The sequence below is a fragment of the Cydia strobilella genome, chromosome 26, assembly GCF_947568885.1.
Source record: "Cydia strobilella chromosome 26, ilCydStro3.1, whole genome shotgun sequence".
Lineage (NCBI taxonomy): Eukaryota > Metazoa > Arthropoda > Insecta > Lepidoptera > Tortricidae > Cydia > Cydia strobilella.
This window is the reverse complement of record NC_086066.1, coordinates 3,788,475-3,807,056: the sequence shown is the minus strand read 5'-3', so window position 1 is coordinate 3,807,056 and position 18,582 is coordinate 3,788,475. Positions and strand designations below refer to the sequence as shown.

Sequence of the window (18,582 nt, the reverse complement as noted above, 5' to 3'; positions counted from 1 at the left end):
TTATGTTTAAGCGTGGCAAGCAACATTAATTACATTGATGATGATGTTCATTAAATACAATATTTTTTCATACTATACTGAACTGTCACCCTATACATGAGAATGAACAGCGCCCTCTTGACAATGATCATATATTACTGGTCAGGCTTTAATATGTGTCATAATTTAGTAAAGTCCCCTTTGTGGATTCTAAGTTTCCGAGTTACAGCAGTTTAGTGAAAGCGTTTTTTTTTAAATATAAATTAAGGGTTGAATAAAGAGGAAAGAAAATTTGATTATTTTTGCGCTACGACGCACGGTTTAGGAGATACAGCCCTATAAAGTTTTTTTTATTGTTTTTTTCTTTTTTACATTGTGTTTTTTGTATATTAATTTGGGGTTTCATAAAGGGGAACGAAAATTTAATTATTTTTGCGCTACGACGCATGGTTTAGGAGATCAAGCCCTATAAAAAAAAACTTTTTTTTTTGCGTTTTTTTTTTGTATAAATTAATGGTTACATAAAGGGGACCGAAAAGTTGATTATTTTTGCGCTACGACGCACGGTTTAGGAGATACAGCCCTATATAGATTTTTTTCTTTTTCTTTTTTACGTTTTTAAATCTTAATTAAGGGCTTCTTAAGGGGAACGAAAATTTGATTATTTTTCGCTACCATGCACGGTTTAGGAGATACATCCCTAAAGTTTTTTTTTCTTTTTTTTGTCATTGCGTTTTTTGTTATTACTTTGGGGTTTCATAAAAGGGGACGAAAATTTTATTATTTTTGCGCTACGACGCACGGTTTAGGAGATACAGCCCTAAAATTAAATTAAATTAAATTAATTATTAATTATTCAAGTTTTTGTACGCCATCAGGCAGGGTATAGTGCTACAAATATTTATTTACCGCCACTGTAATCAGTTTGACATATACTCACAAATAAAAACACTTTGAACTTTGAACTTTGAAAATGATTTTTTTCTCTTTTTCTTTTTTGCGTTTTTAAATCATAATTAGGGGCTTCTTAAAGGGGAACGGATATTGATTATTTTTGCGCTACGATGCACGGTTTAGGAGATACAGCCCTATAAAGTTTTTTTGTTATTATTTTTTTCTTTCTTTTTCTTGTGTTTTTGTATATTATTTTGGGGCTTCATAAATGGGAACGAAAATTTTATTATTTTTGCGCTACGACGCATGGTTTAGGAGATACAGCCCTATAAAGATTTTTTTTTAAATTTTGCGTTTTTTTAAATATAAATTATGAGTTGCATAAAGGGGAACGAAAATTTTATTGTTTTTGCGGTACCACGCACGGTTTAGGAGATACAGCTCTATAAAGTTTTTTTCCTGGTTTTTTTTTTGTTTTTTTTAAGTATTAATTACGGGTTTCTTAAAGGGGTTTTTTAAATTATTTTTGCGCTACGACGCATGGTTTAAGAGATACAGCCCTATAATGTTTTTTTTTTAAATTTTGCGTTTTTTTTTAAATATAAATTATGGGTTGCATAAAGGGGAACGACAATTTTATTATTTTTGCGCTACGACGCATGGTTTAGGAGATACAGCCCTATAAACATTTTTTTATTGTTTTTTTTCTTTTTTTCTTTTTTTCTTTTTTACATTGTGTTTTTTGTATATTACTTTGGGGTTTCATAAAGGGGAACGAAAATTTTATTATTTTTGTGCTATGACACATGGTTTAGGAGATACAGCCCTATAAAGATTTTTTTTTAAATTTTGCGTTTTTTTAAATATAAATAATGGGTTGCATAAAGGGGAACGAAAATTTTATTGTTTTTGCGGTACCACGCACGGTTTAGGAGATACAGCTCTATAAAGTTTTTTTTCCTGGTTTTTTTTGTTTTTTTTTTTAAGTATTAATTACGGGTTTCTTAAAGGGGTTTTTTAAATTATTTTTGCGCTACGACGCATGGTTTAAGAGATACAGCCATAGCAGCAGTGATTTTTTTTTTTAAATTTTGCGTTTTTTTTTTTAAATATAAATTATGGGTTGCATGAAGGGGAACGAAAATTTTATTATTTTTGCGCTACGACGCATGGTTTAGGAGATACAGCCCTATAAAGATTTTTTTTTAAAATTTTGCGTTTTTTTAAATATAAATTATGGGTTGCATAAAGGGGAACGAAAATTTTATTGTTTTTGCGGTACCACGCACGGTTTAGGAGATACAGCTCTATAAAGTTTTTTTTCCTGGTTTTTTTTTTGTTTTTTTTTTTAAGTATTAATTACGGGTTTCTTAAAGGGGTTTTTTAAATTATTTTTGCGCTACAACGCATGGTTTAAGAGATACAGCCCTATAATGATTTTTTTTTTAAATTTTGCGTTTTTTTTTTTAAATATAAATTATGGGTTGCATAAAGGGGAACGAAAATTTTATTATTTTTGCGCTACGACGCATGGTTTAGGAGATACAGCCCTATAAAGATTTTTTTTTTAAATTTTGCGTTTTTTTTAAATATAAATTATGGGTTGCATAAAGGGGAACGAAAATTTTATTGTTTTTGCGGTACCACGCACGGTTTAGGAGATACAGCTCTATAAAGTTTTTTTTCCTGGTTTTTTTTTTGTTTTTTTTTTAAGTATTAATTACGGGTTTCTTAAAGGGGTTTTTTAAATTATTTTTGCGCTACGACGCATGGTTTAAGAGATACAGCCCTATAATGTATTTTTTTTTTAAATTTTGCGTTTTTTTTTAAATATAAATTATGGGTTGCATAAAGGGGAACGAAAATTTTATTATTTTTGCGCTACGACGCATGGTTTAGGAGATACAGCCCTATAAAGTTTTTTTTTTAATTTTGCGTTTTTTTTTTTAAATATAAATTATAGGTTGCATAAAGGGGAACGAAAATTTTATTGTTTTTGCGGTACCACGCACGGTTTAGGAGATACAGCCCTAAAATGATTTTTTTTCCTCTTTTTCTTTTTTGCGTTTTTCAATCTTAATTAGGGGTTTCTTAAAGGGATTTTTTTAATTATTTTTGCGCTACGATGCACGGTGTAGGAGATACAGCCCTATAAAGTTTTTTTGTTATTTTTTTTCTTTTTTTTCATTGTGTTTTTAGTGTAATAAAGTTTTGTATTCTGTATTCTGTATTCTGTATATTACTTTGGGGCTTCATAAAGGGGAACGAAATTTTTATTATTTTTGCGCCACCACGCACGGTTTAGGAGATATTATATCTATATATATAGCTATAATAGCTCTATAAAGTTTTTTCCTGGTTTTTTTTAAAGTTTTAATTAAGGGTTTCTTAAGGGGAGCGAAAATTTGATTATTTTTGCGCTACGATGCACGATATAGGAGATACAGCTAATACAGCCCTATAAAGATTTTGTTTCTTTTTTTTTCATTGTATTTTTCATGTATTACTTTTGGGTTACATAAAGGGGAACGAAAATTTTATTATTTTTGCGCTACGACGCATGGTTTAGGAGATACAGTCCTATATATTTTTTTACAATGCATGTGCTCGAAAAGTGCGTTTCCTACGGAGCCATATCGTGCGGAAAGTACTGCTTTTCCGCACTAGTGCTTTTTGTTTTCAATTTTTTTTTACAGTACATATGGTGCTACTTTCTCGCACTAGTGCGGAAAAGAGCACTTACCGTGCATATGTCGAAAGTTTAAAGGGCCATATGTACTGTAAAACGTACGATACACGTGCGAATAAGTAATTCGCAACTCGTGTCGATTTAAAACACTCCTTTTAATAATTAAACTTATTTGCCATGACATGTTTTTTTATTTACTCGCACAATGCATAGTAAAACATTGTATTATACACGTGCGTAAAGATGACTTCCGCACTTGTTGCATAAATAGCAATTTTTTTTATCAAAGAATGAAAGAAAGTCACGGTATTAATAACCAAATTTTACTTTAGTGGTACCTTTTCCCTATCACTGTCACAAATGTATGTGGCGTTCACGTAAACGCGATATTTTTAAGATTTCCGTGCGCAATGTTGCCAGCTCGCTCGCAAATCAAACATGTACTTACAGTTCTTTTGCATAATGGTGACATTGTACAATATCTATGAGTTTTAAATAGGTAAAAGATAATTCGACGCATTCTTTGCTTGCTTGTTGCTTGTTGTTGTGTTGTTTGCGTAACTTCTTTGAATAAGTTGCGTTAATTTGGCGCACAGGCGAAGTAAACATGCGTTGCGTACGGCAAGGTCACGCCGCGGCCCCACCCTGCACGGCCTCCGTTGCCCATTCAGACCGCCCGCTAGCTTCGTTTGAACGCAAATAATATTTTTGTAATATTTGTTTATGCAGTGGATGGAAGTGACACAAATTCATACATCTTATTTATCTTGCATTTCAAATTAATAAGATGTGAACTCTAATATCGTTAATATTCTTTTGTAACGGTGACAGCCTGTTACAACAAAATCATCAAATATCTTATGAAGCTATGCCTTAATAAGACACAAAATCATTTAATGGACCTATTTAAACGATTAAATTCGACCTAAGTAATTTTTTTTAACTCTAATTTTTTTTTGTGTCATTTAGAATATTATGACATAGTATCAGATTGCAGTGGACGTAATTGACACAAACTATGTTTTCACACTAAAAACACTATCCTAAATGCAACACAGTTACATGTGTTCTCTCGAATATTTTTTTCTCCAAGATAATTCAAAATAAAAAATAATTACCACAAAATAACAAATTACTAGAAAAGCAAATTATATATATGACACAAAACAAAATGTAAGATTTACATCTTAACAAAGTATTCATAAGCGAAAACAGAATTGACTTTAATATTTTTATAACCTAGGGGTCAAAATATAGCCAGCGGTACAGGTCTACAGCGGGCACGAGCACACGCATGACATGAGGGCACACGTCGTTGACGGTCGACTTTTCTAAGTGATTTTTTTCGATACTTCCGCGTCCGAAGCGAAAATTATAAAGTAATAACTTGTTCTTTTTTTTCAACTAAAAAGTTATAAATAAAAATTAATTATTATAAAAAATCTGCTATTCGGCGGGTGAATACGCATGCCCGGTGTGGCACCGCTCCCCCCATGCAGGACAAGTTTCTTCAGCACTCAACGACACCTGCCGCACGATCACCGGTTGTCTGAAACCCACGCCGCTCAGTAAGCTCTACCCCCACGCGGGTATAGCGCCCCCGGAGACCCGCAGGGAGGTGGCCTGCGCTGTCGAAAAACTCAAGCAGGAGCAAGACCCAAGACACCCTCTCCATGGCCACAAGCTACCACCGTCGCATCTAAAGAGCCGAAAGAGCTTTTGCGGTGCACTACCGCTATCAGTGTCCCGCCACCCGAGAACCGGCTGGCACACTGGCAAAGTACTCGCGCCCCTCCCGATGACTATACGTCCGTTCCGCCGAAACGCTCCCGGTCGGATACAAACAACCATGGCCGATCTGGAAAGCCTTAAATAGACTGCGTTCCCAAGTTGGCCGCTACAAAGAGAATTTGGTAAGGTGGGGCGGCCTAAACGGCGCAGATACCCTATGCGTATGTGGCACGGCTCCCCAAACGATGAGACACATGCTGTCCTGCCCAGCGAACCCGCGCACATGTTCCGAGCAAGATCTACAGGACGCAACAGACAGGGCGTTAAGCGTCGCTACCTTCTGGTCCCGCTTAATGCACACTAAAAAGAGGAAAACAAGCCCCACAAGAAATATTGTTTAATCAAATGCTAAAACCAAGCTATGGAATAACGTTTAAACAATATAAAAAATGCACTATGAAATGTGTATGTAATCGATAGTTAAATAAATAAAAACTTATTCTAAATACTAACTAAATAATTATAATTTATAAATGTTGATGGTAAGTATTGCAGACGGGGACCAACTTGACCGCCACCAACGAAAATACCTACCTAAGTGCCAGTTGCACCATCCGCACTTGACAGACTGATCAACGTCACCCGGCGCGCCGCGGCGTTTTACTATGAAACTTTCCATACAATAAAATTTAGTGAACTCTTTAACGATGACAAACAGTTTGGTGCAACCGACCCTTAGTAACATTCTGCTAAATAGTGAACTTAACAACCAACAACCAAAATGACTATATATAAGTAACCCTGTGTTGGTCCCCGCCTTCGATACTTACCATCAACATTTATAAATTATAATTATTTAGTTAGTATTTAGAATAAGTTTTTATTTATTTAACTATCGATTGCATACACATTTCATAGTGCATTTTTTATATTGTTTAAACGGTATTCCATAGCTTGGTATTAGCATTTGATTAAACAATATTTCTTCTGGGGCTTGTTTTCCTCTTTTTAGTGTGCAGTCGGGTTTTTTGTTTTTTTATAATATTTTTTTTTTAAATATAATTTCTTACTTTAATCCTATCCAGCAAGTTAATTTATCAAACAAGATTGTAAAATTAACGTCTCATTTAAAATACTCGATTGTCGATGAAAGTGGTATTGGATATACTACACTAGTGACAGCTGACAGTTATGTCCTTTGACTTTGATCGATAGTTTCTTCATTCTTGCTTCTTGCCATATTCTTGCTTCACCTTCAGAGGCTTCAGACCCTTCAGTACATCTACATCCTGTTCCAGTGTTGACAAACAATGCAAAAATGATTTAAAATCCCAAAAAACCGAAAAAAATGTATGACATGTATGTATAAACGTTCCTAAACCAGTGTTCAACCCCGCTAATTCACAAACCAGCAAAATGACATACGACATCGAATGCTACATAGGCAACTTGCCTACAGAAGTGTTGCTGTTTATTTTCTCGTTGCTAAGTGCGCAAGACTTAACGGCATGCCGCCGAGTATGCTCAAGGTGGAAGATGATAGTCGACGGGATGTCCAGAAGCGACCATTTATGGCAATTGCACTGCAGACGGGACTTTAGGAACCTCTATAAGATAGCCCGAATCAAAGCGCGACCTGGTGTCTTATGGTTCCATATTTACCGATCGTTATCTCTTTGGTCGAAGCTCTCGCAGGCCAGAGAGCAGCAAGATGAGTTCGCAGCAGCTTCTGGTATTAGTGAGGAAATACAAAATTTCAAAATACTTCGAGACGGCATCATTGGAGTTCATAAAAAGGGAGCCATAGTGTACTATGATATTGATACTTTGGAGAAATCGAAACGCTCAAGCATTCCCGGTGATTATTTAAGATATACGGAAAACGAAGATTACATTATCATACTCAGCTACCATCTGCACCTGTTTATTATCAGGAATGCAATCCAAAATCCTAAATATGAGACAAATGTCACATTTGACAATGTGAAGTCATTTATATTGGCAAAAAACAAAGTATACTATGTCACATTAGAAGACCAGATATTTGTATGCCTGTTAGAGGATGGTGGTCTTAAGGAGCAGTTTATAACCAACTCATCGGACGGAGTCATGTGTCTAGGTTTTACAGATATGCTTCATGTGTTAACATTTGAACGTAAGATTTACACTGTAGTTAACGATAATAACCTCCATTTCACCGGTAGTATTGATTCGGACTCGAACCTGCTGCACCAACTAAGGGAATACAACTTTTTAGAACGTATGGATTGGCGAGTCTACATCCAGTGGATGTACGTCCTGAACCACACCATTCCTGAAGGCCCGTTGCGTGACATAGTAGTCGTCCGGGTATATGGTGATGTCGCATTTGTCGGTTCCAACTGGGGTGTGCTACGTATCTACTATGCACCATACACTGGTGATGGAGAATTTGATTTGTTCAACTCAGAACCGGTGAAACAGTATAACTTCATGGAGAGATATGACTGCCCAGTGTTATCAATGTGTCCGATCATACAGATTGACGTTATGGAAGGAGAAGCTGGACATACGGTGATTGTGGCGATGCCGAAGAAGATTGCAGTGTTGGAGTTTACGCACAGTTTTAAACGAACCGCCTCAGTGGCTATGCTGCCATTCAGTGACACTCAAAAGGTAAAAGTGTTGAAGATTGACGATCATTAAGAATTTGGTTGTCACAGAAGGCTTGACTAGCCGAGCTGAGCTAGCTAGCTAACCACTGTTTGAAACTATGTTTCAAGTTTGATTTCTCATCCACTATTGTTTGAACTAACATTAAAATAAAACTACTTAAAAATTTAAGTAATATAGAAAAATACCCACCTATGAAAGGTCCCCCAAGTCTGTCCCCTGCGGAAGGGTGCCCATGAGGCTGGCTACATTACCCCACTGGAAATTAATTATTTACACTTATTATTATTAAAGCCCTTTATTCCATAAGAAGTTTTATATGGTTTTTGTATTTGTAATTTAAATGTTATCTTCTATATGGATCCCTCTTTGGGTGTAGGCCTCCTCCAATTTTATCCAATCATCTCTCTGCTTCGCTTTCTCCATCCATTGTTTTCCAGCTGTAATAGCTGTATGGACTATGTGATCTGTCCACACTTACACTCCACGTTTACACTTACTGTAATTAAATTAATTTTCTTATAAATACCCTTTGGAATGACAATGGTAGAGTTTCTGTTTGTTTTTTTTAACCGACTTCAAGATTTCAAAGGAGGGTTCTCAATTCGGTTGTTTTTTTTTTTTTAATGTTTGTTACTCCATAACTCCGTCATTTCTGGACCGATTTTGAAAATTCTTTTTTTGATTATAAGTATATACATACAGATTGGTCCCGTTTTTGTCAAAAAGCAGTTCTGATGATGGGATCCATGAGGAATCGAGGGAACTCCTCAAATGTTAAAGGCATACATATAGTGATTTTAGTATTTTCATCAACAAATCAAGCACTTACATTTAAAAAAGTGACATTTGATGAAGTGGAACTGCTGATGATGATCAGAAAGGAACTCTTCAATGACGCATAATTCACGTTTGGCGATTTGTCCTCTTCTTTATGTTTGTTAAGCAAGTTAGGTTTTCAAGAAACATTTTTGTCAAGCTTGAGTTCTGATGATGGGATCCATGAGGAATCGAGGGAACTCCTCAAATGTGAAAGGCACACATATAGTGATTTTTGTATTTTTATCAACAAATCCAGCATTTCCATTTTAAAAAGTGACATTTGATGAAGTGGAACTGCTGATGATGATCAGAATGGAACTCTTTAATGACGCATAGTTTACGTTTGGCGATTTGTCCTCTTCTTTATGTTTGTTAAGCAACTTAAGTTTTTAAGACATATTTTTGTCAAGCTCGAGTTCTGATGATGAGACCCACGAGGAACCGAGGGAACTCCTCAAATGTGAAAGGCATACATATAGTGATTTTTGTATTTTCATCAACAAATCCAGCATTTACATTAAAAAAAGTGACATTTGATGAAGTGGAACTGCTGATGATGATCAGAATGGAACTCTTCAATGACACATAGTTCACGTTTGGCGATTTGTTCTCTTCCTTATGGACCCAGACCCAAACTTGGACCCGGACTCGGACCCCGACCCGGGCCTTGACATGGACCCCAACTCGGACCCGGACCCGGACCGAACTCTGACCCAAACTTGGACCCGGACAGCCGGACACGGACCCGGACTCTGATCAAACCCAGACCCGGACCCGGAAATGCTACTAGAAAAGTGGGTTGGGTTGGGTTTTGAACTGCGATTCTCACAGAACAGAACTGCTATCAGAAAAGTAGGTTAGGTTAGGTTAGAACTGTGAACCTTACAGAAACGAAATGCTATCAGAAAAGTGGGTTAGGTTAGGTTAGAACTGCGTACTTTCGCAAGGGTCGCACCTTTACGAAAACGAAATGCTACTAGAAAAGTGGGTGGTTTTACCTGCTTTTCTACATAATTAGGCAAAAGATGCTGTCTTTTTCATTTCATTGTCTGGAATCTAAGAGTGCACCATCAACAATAAGTGAACTTTCAATTTTTTTACTTTTGGTAAGTTTAGGCATTCCAAAGGTAAATAAAATAACTAAAAATATTTTTGAATGTTTGGTTATTGTAATTTTATAATAAATGTAATGTGTGTAAAACCCTTAATTTCTAATTGAACAAGAAGTACTTGTACCTAATGCCATTGTGAAGATACTGAATTTAGTTTGTAAAGTGACTGTAAAGGGCTTATTACACTGCTAAATTTAGGATTCTAAATGATTTAGAATCCTAAATAAGTAAAGTGTAATCGCGTTTAGCAATTAAGGATATCCTAATTAGGAGCAAGGATGGTTTCTGACAAGCTGAATGATTTTAGCATCCTAGTTAGGATAGGTGTAATAATATTTAGTGCAGTCAGTCGCCTACGGCGGGCGGACGGGTCTACATTTAGAACTGTCGTGACTAAATTTAGAACAGTGTAATCAGGAGGGTCCTTCCTATCCTAAGCAGTCTAATTAGGATGACTAAATTTAGCAGTGTAATAAACCCATAAAGCATGCATGCTAACAGACAGCACACATTTTTTTTTTCAATATTGGGCTCTATAGGCTTGCGATTTATCAACATAACAAAGTGAGATGGAAGTATACCATTAGAGTTTTCGTGTCGATGCGTTAGCCGCTGTTAGATCGAACCGAATCATGACAGAAATTGAAGACAAATTGTAACGTCTATAGAGCCCTCGAGTAATATTTATTATTATGCAAAAATTGTTCCAACTATTAATTAATAAAAAAAGACACGTGGATACAGCATCCATTTTTTATGGTATTTAGTTGTGTGATAAGATAGTTTATCATAGATATTTTATTCATATTTATTAAGTCGGTTCTCCATACAAACGTAGTTCCGCTCTCATTTTAAAACGACTAGCTAGATTGCTCTGAAACTTTATACTTACAATAGGATAAGGTATATCTATGTCTGTAATAAGTTTATGTAGCTTCAGATACCATGCATAGTTAAAAAATACAGCGAATTTAAGTTTTTCATACAAAACTTGTTTCTGCTCTATTTCGTTGTTTTATAAACTGGACCTATATAAACTAATTTCCGAACTAGATACAATCCAAAAAGTTTCATTACAATCCAAAACGTAGTTTTAAAATGAGAGCGGAACTACGTTTGTATGGGAAGGTGCAATTCGGCCAAGCTTGCCGGGGACTCTTAAAGAGTTGTGAAACTATTAACGAGGGCTTATTAAAAACTTACACACTTGTAAAATATTGCTTTTTATATTGTAACTTGAATTATTAAACCGGCTGCTAGGCTGCCCGGGCCCCGGCGCCCCCGAGTTCTTGTTGTAAAATCTACTCGATCAATTTAAGAAGGCTCCCTCTCCATACATATTATCAGCTATACAATCTTAACTCGCTCGGTTATTATACGTTACATTAATTAATAAAAATAACCGGCCAAGTGCGAGTCGGACTCGCGCACCGAGGGTTCCGTACTTTTTAGTATTTGTTGTTATAGCGGCAACATAAATATATCATCTGTGAAAATTTCAACTGTTCATGGTTATCACGGTTCATGAGATACAACCTACGGACAGACGGACAGCGGAGTCTTAGTAATAGGGTCCCGTTTTTACCCTTTGGGTACGGAACCCCAAAAAGCACGCGTGCGTAATATCTAGGGTTATGAGCCTAAAAGCGGTTCAATGAGTTCCACGTTAGAATACGAGCAAGTGTGTTGAAAAATCTGTTATGATATATATGACAGGAGCAGGGCAGGTGTTTCCATTTTTTAACCCGAAGGCAGCAGGCAGGCCTACCCTTTCGCGGGCCCTAGGTTAAAGACAACTATGGCTTATTAAACATATAATATACTTTGTAAAAGTTTTTGCCATGCGTATTAGGTAGTTTCAACGTTGACACGGATATGCTGATTCATGCCTTACCGTAAAATATGCCTAATTTGCTCCCCACTGGGTAACCGTACTTCACTGCGCTAACAGTTTTTATATAAGAAAACTATATCAGAACCACATTTAAGTTTTAAAACATTATGATAGGTAGTGTGACAGACATTTCAAACAGTGATCTTATACTCTATCCCAGGTAGCATTTATACGTCATTATGACGTCCGTTACGTATTTATGACGTCACTGCTACCTGGGATGCCATAGAAATATACGCTTATATGTGGTATTTTCTTTGTCGATGGCGCTTACGCCATTATAAACGATGCTCCGATATAAATACAATGCCGCGCGACGCTGTGCGGCGTAAGCGCCATCGACAATTTTCATAGAAAATGCCCCATATACACTTTAATTTAAGGTGTATTTGGGTATTTCCGACTAATACAAAATGTCTGTTAACTGAAAATCACTCATAATTCCATCATAATTAGACTCCATGTTTGGTACTACTAGACAATCCGAACTTTTCGTATTTTCTCGAATGCGCCTTACCTTATTTCAAAAACATTATAACACTTTTTTTTTTATATATATTTAGTTACATGTAAAAAATCCGCAACGCAGGCTTCGTCAGGTGGCTACAAATGCAAATCAGCAACATGCTTCGTCCCAAAAATACCAATGATGATATCCGCAACAGGCTTCGTCACTTTTTTTTTGTTTAAATAAAATAACCGTCACGAATCGCACCTGGCTCAAATATCCCCATTACGCTGGCAGCGTTACCGCGCTGAATGGCCAACGAGATCTGTTGGATAACACTTGTTTTATTCATATTTAACTCTTATGGCACTATACGTCTCACGACGCCATAAAGCATTCGAATTGTGAAGTTGTGAAGGTTTCGCACCGTGTCAACAACTTGTTAATTTGATTAGTTCGCCTAGTTTTGTGATAATCTAGTGTAATTGTTTTGGTTTAAAAATAAACGAGTCAGTAAAAAATGATTTTTATTTTCATACTTAATAAAAGTCAGTAAGTATTAAAGTGGGCGTCCAGACGGGACAATCAAATTGACAATTTGTCAATCTTTACGGAGTGAAACATGTCTAGCGTTTTTCATACTACTCTTTGCGTTTTTCTCACTTAAAATACGTGAGTGACCCGTTATTAATATATTTAACCTTTTGGACGCCAATGACCGATATAAACGCACCGTAGGTTCAACGTTAAAGACCGATTAATTGGTCATAGACCACAGAACAACATAGACCTACATGCATAATGCATAAAGTTCAGTTTTGACAGGTGACGTGGCGTCTGGATGACTGCTTTTGTGTTTGACACGGCAAGGTTAACACGTCAATCTCATCCTTATCCAGCGCCCCAGCCCCACACCTACAAAATTCAATCACAAATAGATTTATGGTGACAGTCGGGCGCTTAAAGCATTTAAACTATTTAAAGCAACGCGTCGCGCTTGTTGAGTTGGGAGTCGCAAGCGTCCATAGGCTGCGGTGTCCGCTTAACATCAGCCAAGCCTTACGCTTGTGTACCAACTAGCAAATACGATTTCTAATATATGTAATAGCATCTTAACGGCAACAGCGCCTTATGGAAAGTAATAATGTTGGTACCTTTTGCTCGAAAACGATACTGTTATCGCTAAGTTAATTAAAAAGTCAATTAGTTAAAACCCAAATAAAACAGGCAATTATGCTTTTAATTTAGGTGCATATCTAATTACAATTCTTAAGAAAATGGATGGACTCTCTATTTCCCCTGTATACCTTATGTTTAGTAAGTTTATTACATAATTAAGCAATCCTTTCCTGTTCCTGCCTAAAAATTCCTGATATTTTAATATAGTTTTGGCTTTTTTTGTTGAAAAGTAGCGTAAATCCATACTAATATTATAAATGCGAAAGTGTGTCTTTCTGTTTCTGTTACCTCTTCACGTTTAACCACTGAACCGATTTAGTATAGAGATAGTTTGAGTACCGGGGAAGGACATAGGTTAGTTTTTATCCCAGAAATCATCCTTTAAGGGGGTGGAAGTTTGTATGGGAATTCGATAAAAAGCAGATTAGATAAAAAATAAGCTACCTAAATTACTTACTCCACGCACACGCAGACGTTAACGGAGCAATTAAAACTAAAGATGTTCAGTCAGCTGCAGGGATACTTTGACCCCCCGCAAACAAATTTCTATGCAGGGGGGAAGGGGGCTGTCACTGTCAGTTATCTCTGCAGCTGACTGTATCACTAGTACTGTACCTACCAATAAACAAAGAACACTGGCAATATTTTGCTTACCGGGCGGCTCCATCCCCCTTGAAATAAGAAAGACATACATCTTATAAAATAAGGTTTTTTTATAAAATCCATTTTACAGTATTTTATATCGCTTGGACAGTAGGACATCCGAAATGTTCGGATACGTGTCCTGCAGACACATCGGATCTGTGTGTCGAAATAAAAGATTCCAGTGGAAAGGTGTTTAAGTGTGCGACAATCGGTCCAACGACCGAAGTGAAAAATCTTATTGGTAAGTAAGGATCGATGAAAATCGGAAGCGAACTAAATCTCATCTGTCTATAGGGCCCTCCACACTCGCGTTCGCGGCTTCGCGCCGCGATTCGCGCATGAGTGTGGAGGGCCCTTATGATAAGGATCCTGCTCCGATCCACGTACCATGCTAATATTTACAAAGAATAGATGGATACAGTCTAAGCAAGTCTAAGGAAAAAACGTGCCTCGAAAATCCACGAAAATTTGATTCTCGATCAGATGGCGCCACTAGATTTGGCCTACTCTCGTATAGAGGGCGTTGACGGTCTCGTTTGTTATTTATAATTTTAACGCATATCCGTTAAAGAACATGGGTCAAAATCATATAAAAATAATTAATGCAAATAAAAAAATCATTTATTCATATTTAAATACATTTTAACGTATTTTTATAAATCTTCATTTTTAGCTTTAAAGTGTGTCGACAGATGGCAGTGAATTTACTGGGGTTACAAAATTTACTATGACAGTACCGCTCTAGTATAAGTTACTCTATGCTAATTATAATGTTTTCACCACACCAGCAGGTAAACTCTTGATTGTTCAAAAACTAATGATAAACTATGAACACTTATTAAAATAAGAAGCCTCAGGGTGCCTGGCCAAGATGCCATTCGTTCGCTCCGTAGCGAACGAAACGGTAATATCTATCACTTCCAAATAAGTGCGACAGAGACAGTTGCGTTTCGTTCGCTACCGAGCGTAAACGATTGACATCTTGGCTACGCACCCAGATTAGATCACATGTAATAAAATTGCCCGCCGAGGTCAACAATCAGATGGTTCTTACTTTACTGCCCTAGGTTATGTAATATACTATAGGTACTTCTCTTATACATATAAATTGTTAATATTTGTCAGAGAGTAGAACCCAGAGCAAGCAAGAGAAGATAACTTATGATTTCCTAATAAAACCTACTAGAACGCAAATAATTCGGAATGAAGAAGGAAAGATTTTTAAGAGATACAGACGCTCAATGAAGGGGGAAGAAAGTTTAAGACTGGATATGGGTCTATGGGGTAAGGGCACTCTACTCTTTTAATTAAAAAGAATTGAAATTGTGGAGCTGGTAACCTAGCGGTCGTTCTCATCGTGCGCGTGCGACTTTCAATCCGGAGGTAGTGGGTTCAAACCCCGGCTCGTACCGATGAGTTTTTCGTAACGATGATTATTATTAGTTAGGCCAAACTAAGTTGGCAGCGATTTGATAGCCCAGATTGTGCAATAAGTGTGTTAAGTAAACGTCATAATTTCATAGAAGTTTGAAGTTTAAAATAACACTTGCACAGTCTGGGCTATCAAAATCGCTGCCAACTTAGCTTGGTCTAACTCTACTACTAATATTTTTGTACGATATGTCAATTTCTTCTACTTCAAAAAAGGAGTGTACAGTTTTTTAAAGGGCCGGCAACGCGCGTGTAATATCTCTGTTGTTGCAGGCGTCCATAGGCTACGGTAAATGCTTACCATCAGGTGGGCCGTATGTTTGATTGCCACCGACGTGGTATAAAAAAAAATTACTAGTCACTTAGTCGGTAAAGGAAGATATCGTAAGGAAACCGGACTCATCCCGAAAAGGCCTACTTTCCCCGCTGAGTTGAAAGGTCAGATAGGAGTAGCAATAGTAGAATTTCAATTTCAATTTTCAATTTCAAAAAGCCGGGACTATGCCAGGAAGATCATGAATTATCTAGGTGAATTGTTTTAAACCCTTTTTATATTCGAGGCAGTAGGCACAGTCTACAAATTAAATGTATTTTGTAACAGCCATCAGTTTAGGCAATGAAACAGATGGCATAGAACCAATTAGAAACCGTTGGAGAAGTATTGAGCGGCAGCGAGCAGCGAGTAGTGGTGAAGACGAGGAATGGGGTCGTCTGGGTGAGTCGATAAATTTCTACCAAACCACTTGACATCATTACCAGTAGATACCACTAATAGGGGTCTACCATCTACCGTTCTCGTACCTACGTTTTCTTGGTTCGTGGTTCTGCCATCTTGTGGGCTACATCGGAAGCATAAACTTAACATTTACGCCTCGCGCCAAAAATCTGACTGCTCCTATGCTGCCCTCTCTAGTTAATGCACGCTCCCTATAAGTCGCATAACAGCCATTGGAAACTCGGACATTTCATGCATTGCCCCCGTGGTCTCGGAGGGTCGGAGATGACTGGCAAAAATTTACATCAACATTTTCTAACTGCGCTAATTTTTCGATCTACCCACACTTGGTTTTTTACAGCAGATTACATAATGATGCTAATGCACAAAGCTAAAATATGGCGCCATCTGCAATAATGAGTTTTTTACACACGGCGTTTGTTTGGAGGTTTTTTTTTTGGGGGGGAGTCGCCTGAAGGGCCAAAGACGAGAGTCCTTGCTTTTATCTACGTTTAAATATTTTAGGCTTAAAGACTGCGATTTAAGGAAAATCCATCATGGATGACTGGGAAGGGAGGCCCAGTGTCGGACTCTTGCCGACTAAAAACCTTAACTCGCAGTCTTTAGACCACTCTGTTTTAATTTTTGAAATTTTTTGCGACAAAAGGTGAGGGTGGAAGGGGGGAAGAGAAAAAGTGAAGCTTAACTACCCGCTAGATCCTTGCCTCAGCCAGTGCTGCAAGGCCGGGAGAGAACATGCTTTCTCCCGTTTGGTGTCTGCGGGGTGCTCAAGTCAGACATATTGACGCCTTTTCCGGCATCTCCATGTTTGACCATCGCCCGAACTATCATTACATTTGAGTCGACTTGTGGATGGGGGATTTCTGATGCATGCATAAGTTGCAACTATGGGCTTCCTATCTTTTGCCCGCTGATGGAAGGGTGGGTCGGAGATCTTTTGTGGACCGCTTGTGTGGCTGTGGGCGCCCTCTTTTGGGTGGGGTGGGGCTGTTTGGAGGTTATAACACATACTCTTCTACACCTTCTACATAATATCAGTGGTGGGACACTCCTTTCGGGCAAACTCGGCTTCGCTCGACTCAGCATTGCTCCGAGCAATTATTAGGGTAGCCACAGATAAGATAATGACTTGAATTTTGACAACTAAATAGCCGAAAGTGATAGTGCCATACATTGTAAAGGGACAGCATGATTCGACCCTGAATCGCGGTCAAACTTCGAGTTTGCAGGAAGTGTCCTTTCTGTACGGTAGTATTCATGTAGTATTATTACTTATTCTGTGATAATATTAATAAATTGTTATGATTTGACAGACATCAGAGCTCAAAAGAAGCCAGAGACTACTTACTTGTATGATTTCCTAATTAAACCTACTAGAACTCAAAGAATCCGGAATGAAGAAGGAAATAGATTCAAGAGATACGGACGTTCAATGAAGGAGGGGGAAAAAAATTTAAGACTGGATATGGGTACGTTACTATACTCTTTTTATTAAAGTTTGACCGCCAAAGACGCTCACAGACGCGCACGAGTACAGTGTACCGACCGTGTGTATTATAGACGTGTGTGTGTGTGTGTGTGTACATTCCAATAAGATTTACGCAAAGATTGAAAAGTAACGAAATTTTTGAGAACCTTCTTCAAAAAAGCGCCATCTATTGTATACTGTTTAACTACATGGCCACCCCTCGCCGCTTGCCACAGACATAGACAAACAGACTGCATACAAACCTTTCGCCATAGACTAATAATACTAGACCGCCAGTGTCGCGACAGACGAAAAGTTATTCAAGTGTATTGCTCAACAATTTACAAAAAATATTACAAGTTGAGAATAAAGTTCCGGTTATAAAATTAGCTGAAAATTGTTGAGCATTAGACTTTTCGTTCGTCGCGACATCTGTTGTCAAGTAGCAGTACTGATAAATCCGCTACTTGACGCTAGATGTCGACTACGAAAATAAGCAGCGTTTTGGTTACGCGCATGTCAAGGGGATGGGCGGTCTAGTGTTATTAGTCTATGGTGCAACATATCATTTGACAATCCTCATAACGAGGGTAGCTTCTTAAAAATGACTGTTTTGATAGCTTTCTGTTTTCAGGGCTCGTTGACCCTGTTCCGGCGTCGCGCCGTACCAAGCGGTCCTGCCGCGCCCTGTGAAGCCCTTAGCGGAGCCCCAGGCCTCCGATATGGTGCTGGACATCTACAATGATTTATGATGCCTAGGTTTAGATGCCATTATAGGCCAGAATGTGAAGACACATTACCAAGAACTGCACTGAAATGTTTATATATTTGATAAGTATCACATAAAGATAATAAAGTATACACCTAGCCTCCTAATGCCCATGGTCCTACCTATAGTACCT

At 37.6% G+C, this 18,582-nt stretch overlaps 2 protein-coding genes across 2 annotated transcripts; both read left to right on the top strand.

Annotated features, from left to right (window-relative positions):
- The first annotated feature begins 6,544 nt into the window (after positions 1 to 6,544).
- LOC134753213 (uncharacterized) lies at positions 6,545 to 8,769 on the top strand. The gene has a single exon (XM_063689013.1). The coding sequence runs from the start codon at positions 6,710 to 6,712 to the stop codon at positions 7,976 to 7,978; it is 1,269 nt and encodes a 422-aa protein (XP_063545083.1). The 5' UTR covers positions 6,545 to 6,709; the 3' UTR covers positions 7,979 to 8,769.
- Positions 8,770 to 14,139: 5,370 nt separating this feature from the next.
- LOC134753390 (uncharacterized) lies at positions 14,140 to 18,472 on the top strand. Its single transcript, XM_063689277.1, has 5 exons — positions 14,140 to 14,286; positions 15,171 to 15,329; positions 16,078 to 16,191; positions 17,526 to 17,681; positions 18,315 to 18,472. The coding sequence occupies exons 2-5, from the start codon at positions 15,287 to 15,289 to the stop codon at positions 18,371 to 18,373; spliced, it is 372 nt and encodes a 123-aa protein (XP_063545347.1). The 5' UTR covers positions 14,140 to 14,286; positions 15,171 to 15,286; the 3' UTR covers positions 18,374 to 18,472.
- The last annotated feature ends 110 nt before the right edge of the window (positions 18,473 to 18,582 follow it).